Below are 17932 nucleotides of genomic sequence, written 5' to 3' on the forward strand. Positions count from 1 at the left end.
TTAATCTTTTAAAACGGCTAACATGATTTATTCCCCTTACCTGTTCCTGAACATCTGCCTATCACTTTCCTGAAAAGGTGCATGCAACTTAGAAGGACCAAAACCCTAACTTCAAATGTGGTAATTTCATGGGTAATCTTAAATGTTAGGATCAGCACGTTTAAAGCACTTTCGTTGCTTGTTATTTCTGAAATGTTGATAAATTATCCACGGTTTGGCTTTAAAAAAAAATTCTAAGGTAATTTGTGTATGCCCACTGTTTTAGTATAGGTATATTAAAGCAATAAGTTTCCAAAGTAACTTCCATTATGTAGATGCATTTATATTGAAACATTAAGGACGTATGTGTGTTATTTGTGCGAGTAATGATCGACCCAAAGGAAGGTCATTGCTAGGCCAAATAACTTGCATACTTGTGGTAATAAATACGTTACAGTTGTTGGGTTATCCATGTGAATATTAAGTCGGTCCAAAGAACGACTTGTTGTTTGATAGGACTTAATGTAAGTATTTGATCACTGCATGAAGGATACCACTAACAAGTTCATATTTATGTCCAAAGATAGAATATTAATGTTGTACTAGGTATCTTCATATGGGACCCACTTTTATTTGTTAATATACTTGTCATGTATATATTGAACTGATTTAGGAATTTAATATGACATGTATATTATAACTGAGCATGTTGTTTGATTTTTTGTTCTACATTCAGTTATTGCATCTGCTATTACAATTTCTGCCAACATAAATTCTATTCCGGTGTTTAACGGCTCCAACTTTAAGAACTGAAAGGAGAACGTCATGATTGTTCTAGGCTATTTGGATATGGATCTTGTCCTACGGACGGAAGGACCTCCTGCCCTTACGGATACAAGTACCTCTGATATGAAAAAGGACTTGGAGAGGTGAAAGCGTTCTAATCGCATAAGCCTAATGATCTTGAAACGCTCTGTTCTAGAAGCATTCAGGGGCATAATGTTCGATGAGGATAGTGCTAAGGTATTCCTTGAGGAACTACAGAAACGTTTTGCAAAAAACGAAAAGGCTAAAATAAGCAACCTTTTGGCTAGTCTTGTTTCAATGAGGTATAAAGGAAAATGCCATATCAGGGAATATATTATGGAAATGTCTAACATCGCTTCAAAGTTAAAGGCACTTAAGTTAGAGTTGTCTAATGACTTGCTCGTGCACTTAGTTTTGATTTCCCTTACTGCACAATACAATCAGTTCACTGTAAGTTATAACACTCAAAAGGATAAGTGGACTTTGAATGAGCTCATTGCTCATTGTGTGTAAGAAGAGGAAAGGATTAAGCATGAGAAGACGGAAAGTGTTCATTTAGAAACTTCCTCTAAGGATAACAAAAGGAAGAAGGATAACGGTGCTGCAGTTGGGACATCGTAAGGAAAATTGCAAAGAAATTAGACCAAGAATTTGTCTACTACTTCTGCAGGAAGGGAGGACACCTCAAGAGGGACTGTCCTAATTACGCCGCTTGGTGGGAAAAGAAAGGTACACTTCTAACTTTAGTTTGTTTTGAAATAAATTTGGCTATAGTACCTTTACATACTTGGTGGGTATATTCGGGTGCTACTACTCACATAAGTGTGTTAATGCAAGGCTGCCTAAGAAGCTGAAAGTCGATTGATGTTGAAAGATTCATCTACGTAGGTGACGACAATAAAGTTCAGGTTAAGACAATTGAGACATTTAGATTTTTATTTAAATCCGGTGGTATTTTGGATTTGGAAGAGACATATGGGGTACCATCTTTAGGCAGAATTTGGTTTACTAGTGTCCATAGTATCAGATCGAGACCCACGGTTTACATCTCAGTTTCGAAGGAGTTTGTAGAAGGTCATGGGTTCACAATTGATGTTCAGCACAACATGTCATCCTAAAATAGATGGGCAAATGGAGAGGAAGATACAGATACTGGAGGATATGCTACGAGCATGTGTGCTGGACTTTAGAGGTAGTTGGATACAATTCATGCCACTAGTCGAGTTTACTTATAATAATAGCTATCAAGCCAACATTGGGATGACACCATATGAAGCGTTGTACAGTTGGAGGTGTCGGTCCCCGTTGTATTGGGAAGAGATTAGGGAAAGACAAATTTCAGGGTCATAGATAATATAGCAAACTCAAGATAAAGTTAGACTCATAAGAGACAGGATCAGAACAGCACAAAGTCGGCAAAAGAGCTATGTAGATACTCACCGATGAGAGTTACAATTTGATACAGGGAATCATGTATTTTTTAAAGCGGCGCCTATGAAGGGGGTTATGAGATTTGGGAGGAAGGGTAAGTTGAGCCCTAGGTATATTGGACTATTGGACATGCTTAAAAGAGTGGGTTCAATTGCCTACAATTTAGCTTTACCACCAGTTCTATCTAGAATCCAAGACGTATTTCATGTTTCTATATTAAGGAAATATGTCCCAGATCCCTCCCATGTAATCAGTTTTGAGGCACTGGAACTCGTTAATGCCTTATGTTATGAAGAAAAGCCAGTGCATATTTTAGACTGCAAGGAATAAGAGTTGCGTGCAAAGAGGATTTCATTGGTAAAAGTGCTATGATGCAATCATGTAGTTGAGGAAGTTTCGTGGGAATTAGATGAATAGATGCGCCAGAAATATCCACATCTCTTCAGTGGAGTTTAGAGCTGAACCAGTCAGAGTAAAAGTAAATATTAAGGTATGTATGTGGGTTTGAATAGTATAATGTAGGATAGATAATATTTTAGGTTTTAGGATAAGAATGGTTTTGGGAGAGTTTTGTTTGGGTTATTGTAATCTCTCAGGACCGTAAATGTAATCACGGTATTCCTCTACCATAAGTGAGGGTAATTGATAAATTGGGATGTTTTCTGTAAGGACAAAAAGGTGAAGAATAGCAATTTTGAGGACAAAATTTTATAAGGAGGGAAGAATATAGAGACCCAGAAAATTTAATTAATGAAAGTAATAAAAGAAAAGAAATGAAAGAGAAGGAAAAAGGAAAAAGGGGGATTAGAAGGGGTTCGTGGACAAACCAATGGTCTTTGTCGACGAATGTCCCTATAGGTCTAATCGATGAAGTACACATATCTCGTCGACGAGAAGATACCGAGAGTTTGGGAATTTCAGAGAATTTCATGTTCGTCGATGAACCAGCCTCCTCGCCGATGAACCAGCCTCCTCGCCGATGAAGTGCCTTCATGGGTTCGTTGACGAATCACTTGAACTCGTCAAGGAATGTTGGCCTATAAATAGGCAAACCCTCATTTTTCAACGTGATTTTCTCTCTCCTCTCACTTTCTCTCTACCCTACGATTTTCACACTCTCTCTCTCTCTTTTCGATTTTGGCTTCATTAAAGCCTGGATTAACGATTAGGATCCACCATGAGATTCGTGGGGAAATTCTCTACAACTTAACTAGAGCAAATTTTCAATTTGGAGTTCTGAGACACCATTCCAAAATTAGGGTAAGTAAAGTATTTTAGGGTTTTATAGGTTATTTGAAGTATTCGAAACCTAGAAAGTGTTAAATGAGAATTGTTCTGGGAGTTGAGTTGACTAATTTGGGGAAATGTGAACTTTAGGCTTTCGAGCTGCGAATGCGGTGGAGCGTAGGATCTAGGGTGTTAGTGGACCTCTCAATAATCCAGGTAAATGGAATAAATTATAACAAGTATTTGAGTACCACCGGTTGAATTGATATGTGAAAATGAGAATATGATATTTTTCCTAAAATTATTATGATACGAATATTAGATAAAATTGTATGGCACATGAGTAATACTGAATTGTGATGTTTTGGAATGTGAAATATGAATATAGAAATATTTTCTATGATAAATGGGGGAAATCTGAGAATATGATATGCTTTATTGAGAAATGTGGAAATTCACAAAATGAGATATATATTATTATGAGAATGAAATGTGTATTGAATAGATGGGAAAGAAATAGAAAATGAGGAGAATATGAAATGTGATATATACCATTATGAGAGGAGGCTGAAAACGTGAATATGGCTATGTGAATGTTGAAATGTGAATATTGGAATGTGAATATGAAAATGTGAATACTGCAATATGGATATGAAATGTGAATACTGAAACATGAATGTGAAAATGTGAATAATGTAATGTGAATACTGAAAATGTGAATATTGCAATGAGAATGCTGTAATATGAATATTGAAATGTGAATGATGAAATGTGAAAATGAGAACTCTGATGGATATTTATTGTAACGCCATAACCTGGGTCTGCCATGGAGCACTGCGTCTCTCCTCCTCCACCTAGACCAGACAACAAGGGGAGCGGGCCTTATCGGACTAATGACTGGCCTCACAAACCAACATGTATTTTTTTCAGTGTGTTTTGTCCTCACTCACACACTTCCTGAGAAAACTTCCCAAGTGGTCACCCATCCCAAGATTGATCCAAGCCAAGCACGCTCAACTATGGAGTTCTTATGGGAAGACTCCCGAAAAGAAAGGTGCACCTTATTGATATGGGTAGTAACATCTAATATTTTACATCTTTCATCCATGGGGTATCACACTTATTAATAAAGAGCATGGTACCGTTGCTAGTGAGCTGTCAGTGCAACCACACGATCTTATGGTGAGTGTGATGTTGATAGTCGATTGAGCCAGTGAGAAGGATAGTTTTTTCCCCTGGGTCCAGACCAGGGTTATAACAAGCCAATCGTACTACAGATGCACGGATAGATTTCCTATTTTGATCTAACCGGGTAGGCCAACCGTGGTTTAGATCCAGCTTTCGGGCCGCACAAGCTTAACCATGGAGGGAAGCATGGTGTGGAGAATATCCTCAGGGTAGCCACGAGTTATAGACGCGCATGTATTGGTTACCGAGGACACTCATGGGCTGGATTTGAAATATGAAAATGAGAAAGAAAAGTTGATGAAAGCTATTGAAATATGAATATGAGAAAAAAAAAAAAAAACGAGTGAGTTTAATAACATAAATAAATAAGGCGAAGTAAAACTCTTCGTCTGAGGGCTTACTGGGTAAGGTGAGTGCCCTGATAATTATTAGTTGTAGTCGTACCCGAATTAATCGGGCAGGATTATAAATGATATCAGAGCAAATGGGAGCTACACGTATGGGCGTGTAATCTCCCCTATTCTCGGGATCTTTCACTGATAAATGTGGGTTGCATGAGAATGAGTTGAAAATGGAATTTAAAACTTATAAAAGCTTGTGTTTTATATTTATATGATTATGAGTATAAATGGTATTTTTCTTAGATGGTAATATCATTGAAATGAGAATATTATGTTATAATGAAACTCTTACTGCCACGCACTGTAAATAATTTATTTCGTTTTACTGAGATGTGTCTCATCCAAATATCTAAATATTTCAGGAAATTGTGACAAACGAGTAGATAGAGCTCCGAGATAGAGGGAGCTGATACCCTGAGAGATAGGGTGAGTGATTGAGCTAGGGATGTTTGATTCCCCTAAAGTATTTTGTGTTTCTTTTTGGGAATGTGCTAGTTATGTGTATATATATATATATGGATGTATAATACTCTGGTTATTTGTATTATGAATGGTTTATAATTATTGACTTCCGCTGTTAGGAATGTTTGTATGATTGTTTACTCGGCACCCACTTCGGGTCGGGTTATGTTTAAATAGTATCAAAGATTCTAACATGGCCGATGTTTAAGTATTGTTGGATTAATATATATTATTTATTTGAAAAAAAATGGTATAAAAATCAAGGTGTCACATATCCCATCAATAAGAATCATTAGGGTCTCAATGCATTCAAGCAATGTTTTGGGGTCTTTTTTTCCCAATGTAATTTGCATTCCTATTGTTTTGGCCTTGTTTGGGAGTCCCATTTTTGTTGTTTTTGTTTGCCTTCTTCCATGGTTGGTTTTCCAATTGAGGGTGTTCTTCCTTGGTTGGTCTTCCAACTTGATTTTGGCTTACCTTTTTTATTTTTGTGTCTGGCCATTTGGCCCCTGGATATGTTTATGCTTGATTTTGGTTGCTTGGGAGACTTGGCTTCCTTTCTCTAGGGTATGCCCAATTTTTGTACATACCCTTTTTGATCAATACAATTTACATTTAATGATAAAAAATAAAATAAAAAAACTGAAGGACAACTCCAATCTACGGTCAAAAGTTTTCCTAATGTCTATCTTTAAAGTCAGCTTGGAAGGATTTACATCTTTGTGATAATCATGAAAAAAATCTTAAGCCAACAATAAATTGTCCTAGTTTAATTATGATTGATGAAAGGGTTCAAACAATAATTAAGTCCCCGTTTGGGAACACTTAAAAAAAATATTTATAATACTTACCACTTAAAATAAATACTTTTACAAAAAAAATAAAAAGAAAAAAAATGTGGCATTTGCCTATTATTACAACAAACACTTACTGCAAAAAATGTTTTTTCAAAACTAGTTTTTTGAAACTATTTAAGTAAAGTTTAAGAAATAGTTTAAGCAAATTTTAAGAAACAATTTAAGATAACTTTTTAACCACTTATAAGTGATTTTGTTCATAGGTGGGGTCAATTTCACAAATATAAAAAAAAATTAGTGACTATTTTATAATTTAAAAATACATTAGAAGATAACCATATATTATTTTATTTTGTATTATAATATATTAATTACTAATGAAATATATTAATTACTAATGAAATATAATTTAATTCTAGAATGAAGAATATGATTATTGTTAATCAAGAAAAATATCATATTATTGTTACTTAATAAAAATATTTTAAAAATAATTTAAAATAATAGATAACATAATTATTAATTAAAATTAACCATATATTATTTTATTATGCATTATAACCTATTAATTATTAATAAAATATAATTAAATTCAGGAATGAAAAAAAATCATCTATAAATTTAAATTAACATTAAATAAAATAAAAAAAATAATTTAGTTATTAATACTATTTTAAATATAAATTAATGTGATAATCATATGTTATAAATATAAATTTAAATTAACAAATAATAATATTATATTATTTCAGTTAATAGAAAATATTTAAATTTTAATTGGAAAATAATTATAATTGTCATTTAAATTGTGATCAAGCCGAAAGTACCAAATTTGATACAGTAGATAGAACCCCGCTCGTTGAATCCATGGAATTAGGCGTGTACAAAAATTACCGAAAAACCAAAAATCGGAGCGAAATTGAACCGAAACCATAAACGGTTTGGTTTTTTGGTTTTTGGTTTTGGTTGCAGTTTTCAAAAATAAAATTGTTCTGTTTCGATTTCGGTTTCGGTTTTATGTTGAAACCGAACCAAAAAAAATCGAAAAACTGATTTATATAAGATAGATATATATATATATATATATATATATATATATATATATATAATATGGCTAGTAAAAATATAGCATGCAATATAGCTATATAGCCACTATAGAAAATAAAATTCCTCAATAAATTTTTAAGAAATTTATGAAAAATAAATGTTATTTTTGTTAAAAGTGCCCCACAAATTTTATTTTGTTAAAATTATGAGTCCCTATAAAAAATTAAATGTTCAATAAATTTTCAACAACTTTATGAAAAATAAAGGTTATTTTTTTTTTTTTTTTTGTAAAAAAAATCGGTTTAAAACTGAAAAATCGCAACCGAACTGCCACATTTTCGGTTTTCAATTAAAGCATAATTTCAGTTCGGTTTGGAAATCCCAAAACCAAAAATTTCGGTTTGGTTTTCGGTTCAAGCCAAAACCAAACCGCACCGAACCTTGTACATTCCTACATGGAATGATTCTAGCATCGACATACCACCGTGTCTCTAATGTGTGTGCACACTAACACCTTTAAAGACATTAGAATGATTCTTCTCTCGTGCTCTATAGGAGGGATGAAATGTTAAATTGTAAAGTCACTTCTAACATTCAAAGTTTAACATAGGGGTTGTACTATTCATATGGTGGTTGTACTATTTATATGGTGGCTGCACTATTCATTTGGTGACTGTACAAGTCTACAAAGGTGGCTACACTATTTATTTGGTGGTTGCACAAGTTTACAAAAGTGGCTATACTATTCATTTGACGGCTTTGAAAAAGAGACTTACAAAACCCCTATAAATAGGGAAGTGGTGGTGAAGGAAGACATTCATCCCAAGCATCTCCAACTCCACCTTTAGAGAGAGATCAAGTACTCTCCTACAAAGTATCTCTGTTGTAGGTTGTGTTTCTAGTTTCTCATAATTTGAGAGAAGTTGTATCTAGGGGTGAGCATAATTCGGTTAAAACCGAATTAACCGGATTAACCGCCCGAAATTGGCCGGTTCGGTTCGGGTAAAAAAGTCAATTCGGTCGGTTCAGTTAAAAATTTTAAAAATCTCGGTTAATCGGGTTCGGTTCGGTTAATGGTTAAAAAAACATCGGTTAACCGATTAACCGAAATTTTTATAATAGGCTCGCAGGCGGGTGACTCGGGCTTGGCCCGCTTGGCTGCTTGGGGCTTGGGGCCTGGGCCTGGTGGGAAAAAAAGGCTCCGTGCGGCAACTTCCGGGCCTCCGGCCTTCACTCGTTTCACTAATTCACTCCACACTCACGGTCCACAGCCCACACTGGCACACTCCACACTCCACGAGTCCATAGCATCAGGCTCCACAGTACACGACTCCATACTCCACAGAGGCACACCGCACACGCACAGCCGCACAGACACACACAGACTCACACTCTCACAGACTCACAGTGGGGAATCGGGGATTTGGGGATTAGAGTTAGGGTTTATCATCGCTTCCTCAGTCCTCTGTTCCTCGGTTTCTCTGTGCTCCGCCGAGTGCCGATCTGTCCTGCAGGCCGCGTCGCCGCAGCTCTCCTCTCGGACCTCTCCTGCCTCTCCATCGGAGTCGTCGGACATTCAGACCACCTTTGGAGGCTTGGAGCCTCTCGTCTCAGTCCTCACTAAGTCACTCCTCAGCGTGACAGCGTCTCGGACTCTCAGTCTCAGCCACCAGTGCACCACCTCGCCGTGCAAAGCCGGACCCCAGTGGGCAGTGGCAGTAAGCCAGTAAGTCAGTAACTCCTCCTCCTCGTCTTCTTCTTCTTCTTCTTCTTCTTCTTCCACTTTTGTTATTATATTTATGTGCATTTTTTGGGTTTGTTATTAATAAATAAGGTATTTAATTAAGCTGGATTTTGTTTTTTAATTTTTTTGTATAATTATCAATTTTAAATAAAATCGGTTAAATTCGGTTAAAATGGTTAACCGAATTACCCGTTCGGGTAATTCGGTCGGTTCCAGTTCGGTTTGCACGGCCAATTCGGTCGGTTTGGTTACTATTTTTGTTTAACCAAATTTTTCGGTTAATTCGGTTAATTACCCGAATTCGGCCGAACCGACCGTTTGCTCACCCCTAGTTGTATCATTATTTTTCATAGTGGATTCCTTCTACTTTTGCTGGTGGTTTTTCCCTTGATGTGTTTGGGGGTTTTCTACGTAAATTTTGGTGTCAATTCCTCTTTTCTAATTTCTTATTTTAGTTGTGTGATACTATTTCTACCCATTCAATTTCCTAACATGAAAGGCCCCCAACGTTAGGATGGAAGGATTGGTCGGACCGAAATCCATGCCTTAATATTATATGAAATGGATGTATAAAACTGTAATAAACACTAAAAATTGGGAAGGTGGTGGGAAGATTGTAGGAGAAATGCAAAAAAAAAAGAGAAACATAAGTGGGTGGGTGGGAGGGAGTGGAAATGGAGGGAATAAATAGGGGTTGGGAAGAGAGGGAGTGGGGATAGGGAGGGAACTGCACAGACGGGGGCAGGCCATGTAGTGTGGTTGTACAAGAATCGACTTTCCAAAAGTCGGTTTAGTTTATTTTATATTTATTTTTTAAATTTTTATGTGCTGGGACAAGCGTGTCAACACCTTGAAAGGAGAACTAAGCAAAACCGACTTTCCAAAAGTCAATTCTAATTATTATTATTTTATTTATTTTTTCTGCACGAGGGCAGGAGTGTCAGTGCCTTGAATGAAGAACCAAGTAGAACCAATTTTTCATAAGCTGGTTGAGTTCAAAAGTATAATAATTCCCTAACTCACTTATATTTGTGTTTTTCTTATTCTTTTTCTTTTTTTTAATATTTCGGTAAAAAACTCAATTTTAACCTAATATTAACACCCCATCCTTGAAAAAAAAGAAGAAGAAGAAGAAGCTAGTGACAAGGGTAAGATTTGAAGGTCATGATTTCTTTATTATTATTATTATTTTTTCTCATTTAAACAACATAAATTAAATGAGTTTTTTTAAAGGGTAAATACTAAAAAGTGGCTTGGGTTGGAGCATTGATGGCATCCCCTAATTGAACATTTGAAGCTTCCGCAGGTAGGCAACCGAAGAGAAGGGGCAGAGCAGGGGTCAACCTCAACCCCAACCAAACCCATTTTCACACCCTTCTGGGTCCTGTGCCTGATTTGACTCGTCCCTGGTCCCAAATCAACCCGACCCGTCCACAGAAACTGACCCCCTTGATTTTCGCATTAAATGCTACCGAACCCGATTTACCAAACCCCGCCCAATAGGGGTGCGTAGAGGCCTAGGCCTAGGCCCAGGCCCGCACTTGCACAAGGATCCTGCCCGTATTTGCATCATGTGGGCCCCATTTGCGGATTCCCCATTTATTTCCTTGAACTGCTTTTCTTTTTGCCTTTCATTTTTTCACCGCCAAACGTCGCCCAGCAGCGCCAGCGCCTTTTCCTCTTGGCCTGGTCTGAGCTTCCGGGTTTTCTACACTTGGTGGGCCCCACTTGGTGGGCCCCACTCCTTAATCAACGAGCTGTCCCAGACCCAGACCCAGACCCAGACCCAGCCCCAGCTCGACCCTCCCTGTCCCTGTGGATTCCTTGAAAGGGAAAGTCATGTATAATATGCATGCAGATGGCAGCTGTGGTGTGCAAATTGGGATGGCCGGATTTGTAACAAATATTAATATTTAATTCAATATTATTATTATTATTATTATTATTATTATTATTATCACGAATTATTCAAAATTATTCATTAAATTTTAAATTGGGTTAATGTTTCTTTTTCTAACTTTGATAAGATTAACGTAAGTGATAAAAAGATATAATCATCTACTTCATTATACTTTGTATACTATATTATTATTATATTATTAATTAAAATAATAATATAATAAAACAACCATCATAACTTTATACTTTACTACGTAATAATATTTTATTATTTTTTATAATTCTTAATAATAATTAATATTTTATCGTATTTTAAAACTATGCATGATAATATGATAAACAAATAATCATACTATAATTATATCGTAGTATTTCATAATTTAGTACTACTCTATTACTTTTATGTATTATAATACTATTATATAAAGTATAAATATTAAGAATAATGGTAAAATGTTTTACATTAAAAATATTATTACAAATTTATATAGTATTATATCAATATTATTTTTTATATTTGTGCTATATATATTATATTACATTATAGTGTGTATGTGTCTGCATATATTTAATATTGTATAGTATCATATTTTTTTATACTATATTGTTATTAAACTTTTTAGTACTATATATTTATAGTTGATGATAATAATAAATATTTTATTTTATTTTATGTTTAAGATTATAAATAATAATGTAATAAATCAATAACTTACCACTAGTATGTCATAATATTTTAACATTTAATATTGTTCTATAAATTTTTATATGCTATAATATTATTATATATAATAAAAATATTAATAATGATATCATAATATTAATATTATTTTTAAAATTTATGTAATATATATTATATATAATTGTCATATTATAATAAATATTGTATTTTCAAGAATCAAGATTTGATTCCAGAGTAAGAGGTAGAAATCAAAATATAGACAAAAGGGGAAATCTCATTTTGGATGCTCAATTGGAATGAGATTTCCATAAAGCAAACATTGGGAATGAGAATCAATTATTTTAATTTCGATTCCTATAGTCCCAATTATCAAGCATCACCCTAATTTAGTTGTAGAAAATTTTTTATTTTTTATTTTTTAAAAAATTATAAAAATTATAATTGATTTTCTAGTTTTTAAGATTCATATTAAATAGTTAGAAAATAAATATTTTGTTTAAAAAGTCAAAATAATTTTTTATTTGTAATTTTTAGATTTTTAAATAATTATTAAAGTAACTTTTTTAAAAAAACTAAATTATATAAGTTAATATTTTTGATAACTAATTTTGGATTTTATGTGATTTTGAAAGAATTGGAATACATAATGCTCACAAATCAAAATTTAATATATGAGTACATGCTCTCAAGTCTCAATTTACAAAACAAGTGTTAGAAATCTAAAAAACAGTAAAAAATATTTGTCACCTTTTCTATATGAATTTAAAAGATTAAAGACCGTCATTTTTAATTATTTAATAATAAATAAATAAATAAAAATAGAACTTTTTCTACAAGAAAATAGTGTCAAATTTTTTATATTGTTCATTTATTTTAGGAAAAATTTATAAAAAAATTTAGCTATTTTTAAATATTTTTTTAAACTAAAAATAAAATATTTAAAATATTTTTTATAACTAAACAGATCCTTAATTTATTTTTTTAAAGTCTTCATGATATTTATTTTTACATTTAATTGGTGATTAGAAAACCATATATGATGACAATTTTTATATTTTGAGAAATATGAAATTTTAAAAAATGTGGCACTCTTATCTTTATGCTCACATATGATAATGTTCATAAAATATGAAAATTTTAATTTCATGGAATCCATGAGAAACTTATGTAGAAATTTTATTTTTGTTGTGAACCAAATAAAGAAATGAGTATCATCTATACATTTTCTATATTGATATAAGACAGACTAAATAAAAATATTTCACACTTGTCCAATTTTTAAATCATTCTAAAAAAAATCTTTAAATCTCGTGAACAAAACAATACTTTTAAGTAAAAATATTTTCAAAAAATATATTAAATAGAAGAAAATAGATATAATTAAATAGGAATTTTCTTTTCTTCAAAAATTTATTGTTCCAAAAGTTATAAGAGAAAGAATTAAATTTTGTTTTGCTGGATTAAATTATAACATTTATTAAATTTTGTTCTGCATTAATCAAGTAATGAGAGAAAAAAGATTTGCATTTATTTTCTTTCCTTTTTTCCCCTCGTCACCACCTATTTGTTCTTTAGCTCTCTTTGTTTTTTTTTTATCTCCAACCAAACACATCATTAATGTTAGAAAAGAACAGAAAAAAGGGAGAAGTCAAGAGCAATTATTATTTAATGCTTAAGTTTAAATATTTTTAGAGCCAAGAAATGATTTAATAATGAAGAAAATTGTTAGTATGGATTTTAGTTACAACCTTGAATAGTTTGATGCAATCTTTAAATAACCTTTTCAGTACATAAGTCGATCAAATTGTAGAACTACGAAATAAAATCACCTTATGAATAAGTTTAACGGTATTTAATGTTAATATACTTTTCCCTTACCTAGGTAGCATGGTCTTGGAAACCAACCAAAACCAAGGCATATTTGATTAGGTTGCCAAAACTAATAGTATGTACCCACCTATCATTTCTTGTCAAAGGGATAAATGAGGTACTCGAAAGAATCTATCCAATGTATCATTTACTTGGGCTAATCACCTTAGTTTGAGTTGGTTAATAGTGGAACAGATCATCTTCAATCTGTGACCAAAGATTCTCTTACTTCTTAGAGTCGCTTGCATCAAGGATTTTATTTAGAAAAAAAAGAAGGGAAAAATAAGAAGACAATTCATTTTTTCTTGTATTTTTTTTCTCTATTAATTATCATAAAAAATTCAAATTTGTTTTAATATGACTAAAAATTAATAAAAATTAAATATTATTTATGTGCAAAATTAAAATCTTGTTCATAAATTTTATATAAATTTTTTTTTTGACTTTTCTCGATAGCCAAACATTGAAATGTGTATTTTATGATATTTTCCTTTTCTTTCCTTTCCTTAATATTTTTTGAGTTTCAAAGGGAGCCTTATAAGATTCAAACTCAAAACCTCCTATATAAAAGTGTCACAATTTGGATGTCTTCAAAATCAAATATTACATTCAAGGGCTTATAAAAATCTTTTTTTTAAAAAAATACTTATTTTTTAAAACGTTCAAATTGGAGACTTATCTTACAAAATAAGGGCGTAGAAAAAATATATATATAAATAAAAGTTATATTATAATTTTGTTTTTTAAATTTTGTTGAGACAGAAGAAGTTGGCATAGAGAAAAGAAAGCGTATTTTAAAAGAGAGGGAGGCCAATAATGGTGGTGTCCAATGTCCATGGCTTGACTCAGATGTTCGTCTTGTACGGGACAGCACCCCTCCCCCCCCCCCCCCGCCTTCCCGCCCTCTCCACCTCTACCCACACGAACGCAGCCGCACGGGCGCTGTCCCGACCCTAAAATTCATTTTACTTTTATGCCCATCCCCAGTTTCCCCTGCACTGTCCCTTTCCCCAGTGGCATTCTCGTAATATCCTCATCATCAATGACCCTTAGTGGGCCCAACCCCCTCCCTCTTTTGCCCCAAAAAGCAGATCAAAATTTTTGCTGAACAAACAGATCCTCTCTCTCTCTCTCTCTCTCTCTCTCTCTCTCTCTCTCTCTCCCTCTCAGCGTCTCATGTGTTACGCTCATCATCTTTGATCTTTGGAGACCATGTGTGTGTCTTTGACTTGGACTCGCTCCCCCTCCCTTCCTTTTAAGCCTGCCCCCCTCAGCTTTCTGCCTACTCTGCGCAGCCCGTGAGCTCGGCCATGGGCGTCCTCCGCCGTCGCAGCCACCTCCGCAGTTGCCTCTCCACCGCCGCCGCAGCTGTCGTCGCCTTCGCCCTTCTCGTCGCCCTCAGTGTCTCCTGCCTCGGTAAGCCTAACAGTGGTGTCGTGAATAATGCGCGCGCGCTTGGACTCAGTCCCACTCGTTAATTAATGTTTCCAACTCGCTAGTTGTTTCTGTTGATTATCTCAGGTGGGGGAGTGCTGGGAGTGGCGAGGGAGGAGATAAGGAGGAGGGTCAGTGACTCGGAAGTTTTGGATTTGACTCGGAGGAGACTCGCCGGGCCGGGATCGTCGCCGCCTACTTGCCGAAGCAAGTGCGGGAAGTGCACGCCGTGCAAGCCCGTGCACGTGCCTATTCAACCCGGGTTGAGCCTGCCACAGGAGTACTACCCGGAAGCCTGGCGTTGCAAGTGCGGCGACAAGCTCTTCATGCCTTAATGAACGAATACAAAAGAAGAAACATGATTCCCAGAAGAACAACGAATCGAAGAAGCAAATTTTTAATTACTTCTAGTCTTTTGATGCCGACATTGCTCTCTGTTTATAGTGATTTTTGTAATTTGCAGTTGACGACATTACAGAGAGGACTCCCCTGTTTTCTGTGTGTCCTGTTGTGGGTTTTGAGTTTGCATTTATGCAAGTGTATTAAGAGACAGTAAATGCTGTAATTATGACGAGCTTCGATTTTCAAAAGAAAATCCAAAATGATGTTGCAATGCTCTGTTCTTCTTCTTCTTCTTTCCCTCCTCCATTAGGTATACATTTATTATGATCGTTGGACTGACACCGACGGGAATTTAGTCCGTTGCAGTTTGCACATACAAAAATACGGAGAAAAATATAAAAACAACTGGACGAATTAATTTTATGGGGATTTTTGTTCCATGGTACATCTGGAAAAAAGACAGTGGAAGATTGGAGGGCAGAGGAGCCTCATTCAAGTATATGGTGGCTGGGATTTTCATTCATAAAGATTGTCTTAGCTTTGGTCTCTCTCTCTCTCTCTCCCCGCGTCTTGGGATGCTGAATGGTAGCAATAGAAAGAGATGGGGCGGGGGCGGGGGCAGGGGAGGGCAGAGGTAGGGGTGCCTGGCGGGATGGATTATGCAGACGGGAAGATCAGATTCACAGCAGATGCATGTGAATCAAAGATGGGTTTCCATTCTTAAGAGATCAGAGTCGCTGGAAATGGAGTTTAGGATGAAACTCCGAAACAGGAAGGACTGTGTTTGTTTCTCCTCCTCTGCCGACTGCAACCTTGTTGGCTCTTGTCATCTTTCTCTGTCCCCATTAAATCTTTAATTTTCTTTCTAGGGCTTTATGTAGAGGGATACGGTGCTCGAATGGCGTTTTCTCTGCAGCCTTATTATCTGCTTTGTTGTTTCCATCCCATAAATCAACACTTTAGCATCTTCCTTGACACGAAACTCGTTGGCACTACATGGGCAGATGGGCCTGTTCCAAGAAAATTATTATTCTTTTTTGATTATGGAAGTTCGATGAAGGGGGAACCGATGACATACTTTTTGCAAAATGATGGCTCTCTCTTTCTCTATTTTTGGGAGCATTAAACCCCAAAGGTTTGGATTATGTAGGATAAAGGGCTTATGTCTTTCAAGGTTAGCGTATGAGCCAAAAGAAAGAATTATTATAGTTTCATCGTACAAAAGCTTAAAACACTACTCATATGTAATTTTATACCAAACGTATTGATTGATAAAGATTAAAGTTTTTGTTGGAAGTGTTCAAAGTTTAGGGAAGGTGAGAATGCATGCGGAGAATGAGCAGAGATGAGCTATCTTTTGTAATTATTCTGCGAGTCTAATCATATATACATATATAAAGCATTTAAAAGTTACTATGCAAAATGTTCAAGTTTGATGTACATGGTTGACCCCAATTTAACATGGTATTAGAAGAATATTGGTTACTAGGAGATCTTGAGTTCTAGTTTTGTCGCTCGAGCAGTGTTAAAAGCTTGAAATATATTGTTGACACAACCTTAAAACTTAAACTTTTAGGTCAAATGGTAATCTAATACAAAAATAAAAAATAAAAAACAAAAAACGAGAGAGATGGATTGGAGCATTAGATTTTGGTTAAAATAAAAACTTAAATAAGGAGGAGGCATTAGGATTGAATTAAACTTTAATTTTTTGGTTAACTCGAAATATAAAGGGTGTGTTTCAAATTTGATTTGAAAAATATAAGAGAAAAGAAAGGAAAATATATAAGACATCACTTTTTCATTTATTGAAAAAGTAAGAAATAAAATAAAATATAATGTAAATTCGTAAATAAAAAAGTTTGATTTTATGCATGAATATTTAATTTTTTTTAAAAAAATTTTAACTATATATTAGGATAAATTTTTATTTTTAATACTATTTGATGTAAAGAAAAAAATTGAATAAAAAGAGCTTTCATTCCACCAAGAGGAAAGGCTTTGGGGTTAGGGCATTGGGTTTAATCATTTAGTCATGGTCCTAATCAAATTTAAAATAGAGCAAAGGTAGTATTGGGTTAAGTTCAATCGTTCAGAATTTGGGTAACAATAATTTTGTGTTAGGAAAAGGTCTTAAATTTGGAGAAAATGTTATACAAAATTTTATTAAATTTTATCCAAATTCATACAAATCCAAATTGAAGGCTTGAAAATCATGATATTGAATACAATGTAAGAGAAATAAGCTTTTATTCCAACGATCAATTTATTTAACGATCAGTGCAGGCATCTTTATTACATATTTATTTTTGGTTAAAATAAACATTAAATACAATAATTTTTTGGGTCATATACTTTGATTTAATTTTGGCTAACAATAAAATGAAGGAGTTCTTTTTTAATAAATATCTTAAGGCATAGCTCAGTCATTAAAATTTAGAAATTTTATCTTACAAGTTTTATATTCAAATCTCATAAGGGGTAGAAAGAAATGTATAAATAGGAGGCAGGCTATCTGTAGAGACCCAAAAAAAAAAAAAAAATTAAAATAAAAAAGAAAAAGGAAAATTTAGTTTGGTACAAGACCAAACCGTTGACGGTTTGAGGTGTCTCAGGAAAACCG

General features: G+C 34.2%; 1 protein-coding gene across 1 annotated transcript; it reads left to right on the top strand.

Moving 5' to 3' along the window:
* Nucleotides 1–14611: 14611 nt before the first annotated feature.
* LOC131152118 (EPIDERMAL PATTERNING FACTOR-like protein 4) lies at nt 14612–15580 on the top strand. The gene is made up of 2 exons (XM_058103774.1): nt 14612–14949; nt 15055–15580. The coding sequence occupies exons 1-2, from the start codon at nt 14844–14846 to the stop codon at nt 15300–15302; spliced, it is 354 nt and encodes a 117-aa protein (XP_057959757.1). The 5' UTR covers nt 14612–14843; the 3' UTR covers nt 15303–15580.
* Nucleotides 15581–17932: the final 2352 nt, after the last annotated feature.

Source organism: Malania oleifera, chromosome 3 (assembly GCF_029873635.1).
Source record: "Malania oleifera isolate guangnan ecotype guangnan chromosome 3, ASM2987363v1, whole genome shotgun sequence".
Taxonomy (NCBI): Eukaryota; Viridiplantae; Streptophyta; class Magnoliopsida; order Santalales; family Ximeniaceae; genus Malania; species Malania oleifera.

Excerpts from the sequence above, each read along its gene's own strand:
- LOC131152118 (XM_058103774.1), top strand. The coding sequence starts at position 14,844 with ATGGGCGTCCTCCGCCGTCGCAGCCACCTCCGCAGTTGCCTCTCCACC. Across the intron at positions 14,950-15,054 it reads CCTCAGTGTCTCCTGCCTCG|GTGGGGGAGTGCTGGGAGTG; the intron begins GTAAGCCTAACA and ends TGATTATCTCAG.